Here is a 13,121-nt window from a genome sequence, read left to right as displayed (position 1 = left end):
GGAAGAGCTGGGTTCCTGATTTCTTCTTCCTCAAGGATTTCCACCTTGTGTGTCCCTTAGGAGCTGTATGAAAAAGCTTCCCAGGAGGTCACAGGACCCATCAGCTCAGCTCACCAGTGGGTGAACATGAGTGATGTCTCCGTGGAGCTCAATGCCACACACACGGTAAGAGCTCCCGGGACGCAGGCATAAGGAAGGAAGAAATATTATGTTCTCATAGCAGGATTTGGCACGCCGAGGGGAACTGGTTTTAAAATATCTCTCTCTCATATTTTTTTCCCTTTCTGATTAAGGTTAAAACATGTAAACCAGCCTTAGGACACAGCTTTGCTGCAGGGACTATTGATGGAGTGGGGGCTTTCAACTTCACACAAGGTAATTTAGGGAGCAGATATCTATATGGCTCCGTACAAATAAGGAGGACATGGGGCATCCCCCAAATAGATTCAAACCCCCCGTGTCATCTGAGAACATCAAAGGCTGGTTGAATCACAGTCTCCGAAGGGATGTTTTTTTAGGAAGGTGTGATCTTACAGTCCCCTTGCAAGTCTGTCTGTGTTCATCAGAAATCTTCTGGAGAAGGATATGGCCATGCTCTGAAGGAAGGAGAGCACTGGCTGGGGAGTGGGGAGAAGAAAGAGCTGTCTTTGGGGCAATCCTTCCCATTTGTTCTCATTACTCGAACGCTGCCAAGACGGAGCTCAGTTGGGCTAAAGCTCGGCTTCTCACACCACCCCAGCAAAGGGACAGTCAGAATCTGCTGAGAAGTATCCTATCCCACATAAGCAGGGAGGGGGCAATAAATGAGTTTTCTGTGTGATAGCTGCTGGGGCAGCTGAAGGAACAGCATTTAAAAGATGTTTCCCCCTCAAGGCTCCATAGAAGGGGATCCATTTTGGGATGAAATCCGGGACCAGTTGCTGGGAGAGCCGTCCAACGAAACGAAAGCCTGCCACAGTCCCAAGCCAATCCTCTTTAGCACCGGAGAGGTAAGGACACACTGGTGTGTGCCCTGGGAAGTGCCGAGATTGCTGATCTGGGCTGGGTTTTGGTAGAGCACTACAGACAGTGTCCATGCCAGCCCATATGGTGAAGAACAAGGAGGGAGAGAGAGCTGCATGGGCTTTGAAGGCATGAAGGTAGAAGGCAAGAATAAGTGTTGTCATTAGCTTGCAGCAGAATAAGAGAGGTGGAAGTTCTCCTCTTGCAGAGAATCTTTTCCATATACCCCAGAAGGAGGGACCAGACCCACTGCTCTGATTAGGGCCAAAAAACCTAACTGAAGATCCACTCTGGCCTAATTCTCTGCCAGCGAAACAGCCCTGAGCAGGAGGTACAGGGAAAATGCATGAGGTCAGGGAAAGCCAAGGGTGCGTGGAGCTCAGCGTTGCCTCCCAGCAGTCTCTGGCTTCAGGACATCCTTTGCTGATGCCCAGAGCTTAATAGCTCTGGGTGGATTTTTCTTCCATCCTACCATTGGTTTCCTACCTTGATCCATGAGACGACTTTTCTTTTTGTCCTGTGGCAGACTGGTCCATGCAAAATGAAATAACTTGTCATGGTGCCTTTTAGAAGCTCTGGGGACTGTATCAACTTACCCACCTTCTCAGTGGTGCCTTCAAAGGTTTCTACCAGGCTTTGACTTCCTCGGGAAACGTTCTGTTGACTTCTCTGCTTTTCTGTCGTGCTTATGCAACTGTCTGACGGTTCTGTGAGCTCTAATATCGACTGATGCCAGACTTACTCATACTCGGGTAGAATCGCCCCAGGCTCAGGCTGGAGGTACCCTGGGGTGGGGGTCTCCAGCCTGACACCGCTCCCAGCAGGGCCAACGCCGCAGCTACAACAGGTTGTTCAGGGCCGTGGCCAGGCGAGTCGGGGAGGTCAGCAAGGATGGAGATCCCCCACTGCACGGGGCCCCATCCCAGGCGTGCCCCGCTCAGGCACGGAAGGGCTATTTCTTAGGGCCAGGCTCTGCCAAGCTGCTGCCCCATGGGTCCCAGCCCATCCCCATGCTCAGGGCTGCTCTGTCCTGGGCAGGACTTGGTGTTTGTTCTTACTGAACTTCCCCCAGATCCTACTTACGACTTCAGAAGAAAACTGATGCCCCGTGTTCCACCTGCTCTTGCCTTGGCATGAAGGCTAATGCAGTGTAGTGGAGCGGGGCCATGCCCAAAGCCCTTCAGAGCACTTCGAGGCTGCCGTCTGGATGAGGTGATTTGTTGCTGTTCATTAGCCTCTTCAAAAGCTTCCCTACCGTCGCTTTGTGTTCGATCAGCTCCTCACCTCACCTTGCATAAAAAGGTCCCAGCACAAAGCCTCCTCCCACTCCGCCTCCTCCATCCAGGGTGGTGCTGCTGAGAAGAAATTACACTTTATTCTTACAACTTCATCACCTTCTGAGCATCCTTCTACGGATGCTCTGGCAGGCCTCCTGCTTCTGATGTGCTTCACAAGGTTTTGCCATTCATGTTTTGCCCCCGGTAAATTGCTCCTCAAAAGTCATTTTGGCTTGTTGGAGTGGGAGTTTTGCATTTCGTTTGCTGGAGCCCTGTCACCCTTGAGGTCTTGTTCTTAATTTTGTTTTAACAGGCTTCATCATTTTTATCTAGCTTTTTTTTTTTTTTGCCTTTTTTTTTTTGAGATGAAATGCTGCGGTAGCGTGTGTTTTGGCTGCTGCGACGGTGCCGAGGCTGAGTGCGGTGTGGTCCCTGCTACGGGGCGGTTTGAAGTCAGGGCTAGGTGGAGGGTTCCCTGAGCATCACCCTCTGGGTGACTTAGAAACTCTCCCCCTGCACCACGTCCGACGGTGCATTTGCTCAGCTAACGAAGAGGAAACTCTCCTCTCCCATCGCCACCGCGCGCTCCGATTCCGCTCCTTCGCTTTCGCTGTCCTGGTCAGATGCTCAGCCTCGCGGATCCTAACACGAGCCTGTTCCCGCGCAGGTGAGGGGTTTCCAGGTGCTACCCTGACTTTATTTACCCACTTTGCTTTAAGCTACCCCTCCGGCAACTCCTGTTTTTTCGCCTGGCCCGTAGTATTTACGTGTGCCGTATCTGCCTGCTGTGGTCAGACAGCTTGCTGTGCATGTGGAGGTAAAACAATTTCTCACGTGCCCGTCTACAATTTACATTTATTTGCCTGATTTATGACTGTAGGAAGGAAAATGCTTCGGCTGTCTTTTTTTGGTTATTATCCTACAATGTCATATCCACTTTTTTCCCACCGCAGATGACTCGGCCTCACCCGTGGCACCCCGACATCGTGGATGTTCAGATTGCTGCCGTCGGATCGCTGGCAATCGTTGCTGTTCCCGGGGAGTTCACGTATGTATTTCTTTGGTCTTGTTCTACGCATTGCAGCTGGCAACGTTTCGTTCCAACTACCCGCAATAATTCTGCCTGCAGGGAGAAAGGCTAAAAATCGTCCCAAATACGTGCTAGCTGTGCTGGCACTACACGTATATGTCCACTGCATGTAGTTACTTGTGTACCGTCTCCTCTGGTTCCCCGGGGTTTCCCGTTTTCTTCTCGGTCCTGTAAACTATCCATGGGAGTGAACGAGCTGCGAACGAGCTGCAAACAAGCTTCCTAAGCAGCTTCAACTGTTCCTTGCAAAATGCAGGTTCGATGAAAAGGAAGGAACTTGTTAGCTCTGACTTCTCTGTTTTTTTCCCACGCCACCGACACTGGAAGGATGAATTGCACTGCCTGTCGACGGTGAAAATCTGAGTAGGATAATGATTTATTCCTAGCACCTTCTCCTACCCCACCCCGCCGCGGGGTGCCTCCAGCCTCACCCTGGCCGTGATGGGGTGTGTGCAACGTTTTGAGGCGTTTTGGCGTTGGAGAAGCCCCAGGGGATGCTGAGCGGCGCTGCGAGCGCTGTGTGGGTGTCCGGTGGCGTGCTGGGCGCCCGGCCAGCGGCTCCTGCTTTAGCTCCTGCCTTTCTGGAGACTGATGTCGTTCTCGTAATGCCCCTAGGACCATGTCTGGACGCAGGCTACGGGAAGCTGTTAGAAGAGTAAGTCGCTGAGGAAGAGGTTTCTCCAGAGCGCAGCATATCTGGAACTTCGCGTTTCTTGATCCTGCTGGTTTTTCCCTTGTCTCCTCCCCGCTGGGGTCATGGGTCTCACGTCTCACAGACGTTTCCTTCTCACAGTTGCTTCAGAGACACATTTTGCCCGTGGTTACTGACATGCAGGAGGAATTAATATCTTCCCCCAAAGCAGCAAACCGATCAAATTTCAATGCATTAAGCCAACACAAGCTAATTCAGCTGGGGTCCAGGCATAACTGACGCTAGCAGGAGTTTTGTCTCCGGGACGGCGTGGGTTTAGCTTCTTAATCCCTACCAGGATTTCGCAACATGAGAACAATTGAGAAAACATGGCAAATGTATTTTTTCCACTTTCCCCACTGATACATGCGATTCTCAGCTGCCGCCTGAATAGCATCTTAAATCTCCACAACACTGAGCCTGTCTCACATAGCTGTATCACCAATTTTTTTAGGAGTAGACAGACATCAGATTAAAAAAACCCCCTAAATTTATTGAATTTACTGGAGTATGAGGTCATTTCTCCTCTTTTTCTTTGAGAAGTGAATAAGAGACATTAATAAAGGCAAATTAGGCTTTTAGAGTTGCATTCCTGAACATCCAGCCCCTCCCCCCCCCCCAAGCTTTGTATTCTGTCCTGGGTAATAATAGTAATAATGATAATAACAACAACAACAATGACAACAATATAATTGTGCGTTAAGTAGTTGTTACAAGATAAGTGATTCATTTCCTTTCTTAGGAATTTGATTCTCATGGTAGACCAAGAATGGATGTCATAATTGCAGGTCTGTGCAATGTCTACACCCATTACATTACCACCTATGAAGAATACCAGGTAAATATTAAAATTGCGGATTGAACACATTTAACCGAGTTCAGCTTTTGGCTATATGGGATGACAATTCATGTGAAATTGTGTATGTTTAGAGTACTCCTCCTTTGCCGCAAAAAGCTGAAGAGTCTGTGGTAGAAATCATGAGACCTCCTTGTTTATTCTGGCCTAGACGACACGGTCCAAGGGCCAGTGTGGTTTCCTGAGCGTAGCTAGAGAGCACGTATGGATGCTTTAATGTGGAAATGGTCAGATGTACTGAAGGAAGTTCAGATCTATTTTAGCAATCTTCTGGTGACTTGGATGAATTAGAAATTATCTTCATAAAGTGGCAAAATTGCCAGAAGAAAGATTTGGAGCTGTAAGGTCATAAGGTCAACATGAATTGCAGTGCCATGTTGCTGTGGAAAAGATGGCAATACAGCTTGCAAGACCCGGTTTTAAGGGTCCCCACAAGGCATGGCAGATGCTGGCCTGTAAGGAAGATGTGGACCATCGGATGGACTCCTGGGGTTTAGAAACCCTAAACTGGGAGGAAAGGTTGGAAGAACTGGGGTTGTCCAACCCAAAAAGTTGGAGAGGAGGTGACCTACATCGTAAGCTTTTAAAAGAGCAAAAGAGCTGTGATAACTGGAAGAGTGACAACCAGTCCTCCCTGTTTGCAACAGGTTGGAGAATGAAGAGTAACCTGAAATTGCGGCAGAAATATTTAGGCAAGTTGTCGGGCTGTCGCCCTAGCAGTAAGGGAGTAAACCAACCCCCGCAGGTATAGCGCTGATCTTGTCTTGGCACAGTAGGATGAGCTGTATAAACTGCTCAAGAGTCCTTCAAACCCTCTTTTTCCAAATTTGTCCTTTGCTAGGTTCAACGATATGAGGCTGCATCAACTATTTACGGGCCGCACACGCTTTCTGCTTATATTCAGCTGTACAGAGGACTTGCAAGGGCTATTGCTACGGTAATCAAAATTTTCTGTATGCCACATGCTGCTAGAGACATTTAAATCCTGTAAAAGGTGATGGCTATATTTGTTCCTCAGCGAGGGTGTGCGATTGCTACCCTCTCTTTTCTCATAAGAAACCGTTTTGAGAAATTCTCATGTGGTATGAAAATAATTCCTGTCATGGGGCTCTCATACCACTTGAGAAAATATGGGGGTTTTTTGGTTCAAAGTTTAGGAAAAAGGTACCTCCAATCTTTCAGCATGGCCTGAAGTTGCTGCTTTTCTACCAAGAGGGGAAAAAAACCTGGTACATTTCTGCTGTACACGGCAATGTTCGTCACCGCCGTATCTGTGGACCATGTGAATATGCAGGACCAGTGGGTGGGCGCTGCCTCCTGAAGTCATGGGATATGCTGGCAGGTGGATTTGGGGGACCTCAGCAACTGGGCAGCGGGATTGCTGTCGGGATTGCTCCTGCATGCAGAGCACAGATGAAGATCCTCTTGTTTGTTTTTAAGCTCACTTTATTGCCCTTGTTCTTAAAATCTACCTAAGGCAATGGCCTTGGACAAAGAGCCACAGAAGTGACATGATTCATCAGGGACATCCTGGTTATCTGCATGTATGTAAAATGAGCACATCTTCCCTCTCCCAGAACACAGTTCAGGATTTGCCGTGTGGTCCAGAGCCCCCAGTTTTCAACATAGGTAACATGACCATGGTGCCTCCTCTCGCTGCCGATCGCGTGCCGGCAAATAAGGCATTTGGGGATGTGCTACAAGAAGTCAGACAACAGTATCGAGAGGTGAGAGCTTCAAGGATTTGCTAAAACCTGTTTAGGAAATCATCTTTAAATCCTTACCCCTCATCTGAGAAGGTCTATGTTTTCTAAAGGGACATGGTGTTCTCAGCCCAAGAAGGTCTCGTTACTCTTAGTGGTCGTGGTTGAAAGGGCAGAGACAGAGTGTTTTCATGCCAATGTCATTGTACTGAACATGATTAAATGGGTGAATGAAAGGGAAAATAAAAGCCCTTTATTCAACATGAAGAAGATTTCCCCTTCTGCTTCGACATAAAATAACAGTTGATGATTAAATAGGCAAATATTGTACAGTGATTCCTGTACAAGCAGAAGTCAGGTCACCTTTGATGCCTCTGGTATGGAATGTAAATGAGATAAAAATGCCAGAAAGGGTTCAGTTTTCAATGCCTAAAATTTAGATATGGTGTTCAGAGCAAGGACTTTCATCTCATTGTTGTCTCCAGCAGTAAGGTAGGACAAAGGCAGGGAGGCACCCTTAAAAATCTCACCGATTTCCTTCCCTCTTTTACACAGAAATCTTATGTGCTATGGTGGAGTTTATCCAGCAAGCAGGACAAGTGGAATAACAAGGCACAGAATACCAGTTCACAGTTGTCCATTGTTATTGCAACAAGTGAAATTATAAAGAATTTAATACAAAACCAAAAAAACTACAAAAAACAACTACCCATTAAAAAACTCATATGGGGTCTTCAAAGGATGTTCTTAATGTGCAATATGCTGCTTGGGTGTTTAATACAAATCTCAATTTCCTTCACAGAGGGAAGTTGCTGAAGTAACTTTTGTAGGTGCAAACCCCAGGAACTCTGCAGAAAATGCGGTAAATATGACGCAACAACTTTGGAATTGGGGATGTTGGGAATTAGTGAATATTTAGTTACTGTCTCTGCCTGATGCATTTCAATCTTTGACGTTCAGGTTTCAGGAGAAGTAAGACTGGGTGCTTCCAGCACTTCTTTTCTTTGCTGGGAGTTCAGAGAAGTTTCTCTCTTTAGCGTCTGCTTTGGGAGTTCACAACACCAGAATGCTTTTGGGGCAAAGTCTTTAATTTGGTCAGATATGGATCATTCATGATCTCTTCATACTATTGAAGTCGAAGGTGCCAATGTCGTGCGTTAGGCACTCTTTCTCTGTCGGTACCCAGTGCCATCCCGTCGTAGCAAGCATGGTCTCTAGTCTCCATCCTATCAGCTCAGTGCCTTATTTTAATAAAACAAAGAAAATTTAAAAATTACTTAATCTGTCCCATCACTCATCTTGCATAGACATTGATAACAAATACCACACCTGTCCGTTCTCTTTTTAATGATCAAGTTCTTTACTTGTTCTCTGCGTCATTTTTTAGCTTAAATTTGTGCTTTGTCAGTGAAATATAAGCTTTTTTGCTAGTAATTACTGCATTTGCCAGTAAAGCACACAGAAGCATAGTCCCTTCTCCAGCTTAAAGTGGCACAGAAAAGTAGGGACATGCCTGTCCCTTCAGTGCCTGGATAATTCTCTTATTTTTATTCCAGACTGAACACAACTTCCTGACGGTGGAGAGATACACCAGCACTTCAGACAGCTGGCACGTGGTACAGAACGATGCCTCCTGGGACACCAGGTGGGTGCCCTGGCCAGATTTCACTGTTCCACAGACTCCACGGCGTAATTCAGGTTTAAGCTGAAGGGCTTCATTTCTGAGCTCCCAACCGTAGGTTGGTCTTGTCCCTGCAGGTGATGCTCTCTGGGGGCAGATCAGTCTATATTTGGATGGTTAACTTCTCAAGACCACAACAATCGGTCTTCCCCTTGGGTCTACCTTCTGCAGTGAAGGCTTATAAGTTTGGGAAAGGTAGAAGAGCAAGAATTACAGAAGATTTGTGGTCCAACTCTGTCATAGCCTATATCCATCCACCTGCTGTAGTGTGCTGGTGAATAGGATACCGAATAGAAAACACGAGAGCCTCACCGCAGCAGGGCTTTCATCGGGAAAATCTGGCCAGATTTGCTGTGCATCATAAAGTAGAAACAGTCAACAGTTTTAAAAAAGATTGTAAGAAAACAAAGTTAAGGTTAGAGGTGTCAGCCTTAAGGACAAATATCCACCAAGCAGCGCTATCCATCTAGCGCCTTTCGGAGCTAGACCATAAGGCAGCACACAAAAGATGCCTTTGGTATTCCTATTTTGTTGAACCATTCGGTTTCAAGTTACTTCTTTGTTTAAATAAAACCAGACATTTTCCCACCTGCTTCTGCCACCTATCTGTGAGAAGCCGGACCCCGAAAAACATCCATCTTGGGGTCTTCTGACCTTGCAATGTCCCAGTGCAAACACGTAACATCCGAGGTCAGAGAGGTAACGTTCCTGACAGCTTGGCTTCATCGGGAAAGTCTTCCTCTGGATTTATAATGAGCGTTTGATAGGGCGTAATGCTCTCTGCCCAAGTGCAACCAGCTGCTTTCTAAAACTAATCCAGTGGCCAGGACTCTGTCCCAACACGGGAGATGTATTCCTACCTGCACTTGGGGCTCTGCATTTCTAAGTGCTTGCCCTCTGTTTAACGCTTGCGCTATGTCACCTTGTCGCTCTTGTTGGTGTCACCCTTTCCAGTCAAGTTCCCTCTTTGAGTAAGGGAAATAATGGCATTTTCTCACCCATATGCTTAAGCCCTTCTTCCCTTTGGAAAGGAAGAACCCAACAGATTTCCCAAAACCTCGTCCAGGAACACAGAAAATGTTTTATAACACATCACTTGAGAAGATGAAAAACACATACAAGTGCAAAACTTGAAGAATGTGCTGCCATTGATGCTGGAAAGACGGGAACCTAGACATCTTCTTTTCCTTCCTGAGAAAGGTCAGGCTTTGGATCTCTGAACGATGCCTAAATACTTCTGCTGATAAGGAAGAGGAGCTGTTTGGCCTTTTCCTGCCTAAAGGGGCTGGCCAGAAGGCAAACCAATGCAGAGGGTAGTGTCTCCCTTCCTGGTGCCCCAGGAAAGCACCAAACACCACAAGAAAGGGGAAACGCTTCTGTTAAGATGAAAACCAGCCACTTTTTACAGTATCGGTGTGTTAGCTTTGAAATGTCAGTGATTCAGGTGATGGGGACAGGAGGCATCAAACATTCTTGCTAGATGTTAGTGGAGTCAGACTGTGTTTGTTTCAGCACAGGAAAAATGAACATGCGCTACCGTTGAACGTGCTGACGTTGCAATAGGAGACCAGCACAAGGGAACGCATTATTTGTTAGCTTAGTGTTGCAAGGCGTTAAATAGCTTAGAGCCGCATTTGTAAAATGCCTGTTTTCAGGGATCAAAAGATAGGAAGGTTTACTTAAGGGAGGTGCAGCTTTCGGGGAGGAGATAGCTGTTATCTGCCCCGTGCTCGCTATCAGCAGGGACAAATTCAGTGCAGACTTGCGGCTTGGCTGGATGCTGTCTTGGTGTTTGCGGTAGAGATCTGCTTGGCCGCACCCTGCGTCTGCCCTGAGGGCAGTAATGGCTTTTTTGGGACTGTTTAGGAGGAGGGGCCGAGCTGCAGGCAGGAATTTGCCTGGCCCTGCCTTTAGCAAAGAGCCAACAGAGATAAGACATGGTTAAATCCCCATGAGCTCATCTGTGAGAAGCCTCTTCCCAGGTGGGATCTGAGCTACGTTCCAATTCCCAAGTCCCAGAGTGGTGGTCCTGCTTCACTGAGCCTGAAGGGCAGGGTGGGGAGGAGGCTGGATGGTGGCACAGATCTCACAGCAGCATTTTTAGGACACAGCATTACAGCCAGGCTCAAGGCTGCAGGTCTCTGGTCCAGCCCAGCTCCCAAGAGGGCCAGCATCGCAGCTATAGCTATAGCAGGTTACGTGGGACAATGTCCAAGCCAGTCGGGGAGGTCTCCAAGGATGGAGATCCCCCACCACTTAGGGCCTTGTGTCACCTCCCAAGACAACATGGTCTTTGTCCCAAGACAAGCCAGTGCCATCCGCAGCCAAAACCTTGGTCTAGAGCAACCAGGTGGATACATGGGCCCTGTGTCAGTCTGTGGTCTCTGTTTACCAAACCAAATTTCCCCCATCATTCCCTGCTTTTCACCCAGTTAAGTCTGTAAATATTTATTCCAATCTTCTCAGTAAGACCGGTATGGGGAAACTTTTTACTACCATTGCCAATGAATCAATATGTTTGTTCATCTGTTTTCCTTCAGTTAAAGCCCTGAGATGGGGGTACTATCTCAGTAGGGCTTGATAACTCTCATGTCTGGCCGGGATGCAACTGGGGGGATATCCAGCAGTGTCCCTCATTGGCAGTTTGATACAAGAAGAGCAGGTTAATCTCCTTCATCTCCCCAGGAAGTGCTCCATCACAGCTGGCTGAAAAATCCCTTGCCCCTGGGTGGTGTGTGGCTGTCCGTAGAGTTTTGAGGTTGAGCAGAAGTGGTTTTGCACAAGGAACATGCAAAAGAAAATGGGAGTCTGTTGTGGAAATGGGTGCCAGAAGCCCTGAGCTCGATGATGATAGATTTTGCTTGTGACCTTCAATAAATATTCATCCTCTTGGTTCAGCATTCCCCTTGTGCAGGGAAGATTAAGCTGACGATTATTGCTCACAGAGGTAAGTTGTATGGGGTTAAGATACGGAGTTGAATGTAAGAACATGTTGGTAGAAATACTATTCACCTGCAGAAAGGACCACTGACTTGTTTTTCCACGTTTCCAGATATTTTTCAGCCCTGACGGGTTTTGGATTGGCTTGTTGGTTGCTGCTCTGATAGCCTAAATATATGAGGAAAGGTTAAAAGAAGCTCTTAAAATATACTTCACTGGAGTGCTGGAGCGTATCCATCTCATTCCACATAGTGAGCTCTTGGGATATTAAAACAAATGAAAAGTAGATTTTCTTGCTGACTGCAGTTTTTGGTTTGTCTGCTAGGTTTTACTGGACCAAAGGATTACTTGGTCGGAGCAACGTGACCATTGAATGGCATATCCCATGTGGCACAGAGCCGGGCATCTACAGGATACGGTACTTTGGGCACTACAAGAAAAAACTGTCTAACAGTCACGCTGTCTCTATTCCATTTGAAGGCACATCTTCAGCGTTTGAAATCACAGCTCTGTAGGCGACCTCGTTCATTAAAGGAATTGTTTCCTTTGAGCAGTAGATTTGATATCTGCGATGTTCACAATGCACAACTGGGAGGTTTTTTGTGGCATATGTGACTCTATACATCATCGCTGTCCCTTGTGTGCTGTCGGTCACCCTTTGCTGTGCAAAGCTCAACTTCCTGCAAAGTTTTGACTTTTACCTGGAATTCAGTATCACTAGTCCAATGTATTCTTATTCAGGCGGTTCCCGACCGGGTCAGATCTCGTTGCAGTTGATTCTTATTGTAACAAAAGATGCAACTCTTTTTCTTTAGTCATTAAACAAGTGCTTACTGATTGTGAATGGCCTCTCTCGGAGAGAATCAGTATATATCAGGAGCTAATCCAGACCATAAAATAGTCCATAAAATTGAGCCCAGTCCATAAAGCTGGAAAGAGCTGCTGAATTCACAAGGCGTCAGAAGAGAAGACTCCTCAGTTGTGCGTGAAGTGCAAAGCTGACCTCTTAGCGTGGTAAAGGCATAAATAGGATAGATACTCATCAGAAAGGTCTGAATATTCTTTCATTTAATCATTCTGGTTTAGGGCATTTGGAGGAGTCATTCCCTGAGTTAAAAGCCAGTATAGGCTACAGGTGGTGGTGGGGCAACAATGTCATATGAAGCGAATTGCACATAGTTCTCCATAAATCAATGGTCTTGGTTTCACAGGTGCCTGATGAGAGTGGCTGTATAGGGTCCTACTTCAGAGGTCTTGAGTGAGGAAAGAAAGGTCAGTCACTTGCAAAATAGAATATTGAAGCAGTTGGCAGGTTTTTTCCTGCTAGAGTGTGTTATTTTCTTTCACAAATGTCACTTTTGAACTGACCAGTGTGCCAGATGGGCTCAGTGCTGCCCACCACGTGTGGGTTTGAGTCATTTCAAGCAGTTGCTGGGCAAGCCTTTGGAAGAGAAGCCCTCTGAAGGAAGTCAAATAATTACAAGTGGCCCAAGAAACTACAGATGGGCTGGAGGCCACTGAGTGCCTGGAAGGACTACATATGTTTGCTCTGATTTTATGACCTGAAGCCATCATGCATCTGTGGCACAGCCCAGAGGCAGGATGCTGGGCGAGAAAGACTTGGGGGCTGACACTGTCCACTCTTCTTGTCCTTGTGTTAAGCTCCTGCCCAGCCCTCTGACCACAGTAAAGGGCAGCTGATGGCATTTTACCTTCTAAATATCGCTTTGGGGCACATCAAAAAGATCAGGAATAAGGATGCTTGCATGTGCCAGAGGTTGTTTCAATAAGAGGGTGTCATGGGAGGGCACTGGGGTTACACCAGGGGCCATATGCAGGGTGGGCATTTTGGGAGGGACCTGCTGGTGAGGGAGAACGTGC

The 13,121-nt window shown here is 47.0% G+C and overlaps 1 protein-coding gene across 1 annotated transcript in view; it reads left to right on the top strand.

The window, feature by feature from the left end:
• Positions 1–11,755, top strand: part of ASAH2 (N-acylsphingosine amidohydrolase (non-lysosomal ceramidase) 2) — a gene marked incomplete at its 5' end in the record, with an annotated part of 18,063 nt that extends 6,308 nt beyond the window's left edge. Inside the window, 11 exons of the mRNA XM_010293152.1 lie at positions 61–165; positions 294–375; positions 874–989; positions 3,233–3,327; positions 3,985–4,024; positions 4,803–4,898; positions 5,758–5,853; positions 6,494–6,643; positions 7,422–7,481; positions 8,176–8,264; positions 11,566–11,755. Coding sequence (XP_010291454.1) covers positions 61–165; positions 294–375; positions 874–989; positions 3,233–3,327; positions 3,985–4,024; positions 4,803–4,898; positions 5,758–5,853; positions 6,494–6,643; positions 7,422–7,481; positions 8,176–8,264; positions 11,566–11,755 — 1,119 coding nt within the window. The remainder of the gene's footprint in view (positions 1–60; positions 166–293; positions 376–873; positions 990–3,232; positions 3,328–3,984; positions 4,025–4,802; positions 4,899–5,757; positions 5,854–6,493; positions 6,644–7,421; positions 7,482–8,175; positions 8,265–11,565) is intronic.
• Between the last annotated feature and the right edge of the window lie 1,366 nt (positions 11,756–13,121).

Source organism: Phaethon lepturus, unplaced genomic scaffold (assembly GCF_000687285.1).
Source record: "Phaethon lepturus isolate BGI_N335 unplaced genomic scaffold, ASM68728v1 scaffold21548, whole genome shotgun sequence".
NCBI lineage: Eukaryota > Metazoa > Chordata > Aves > Phaethontiformes > Phaethontidae > Phaethon > Phaethon lepturus.
This window is presented reverse-complemented; position numbering and strand designations above follow the sequence as displayed.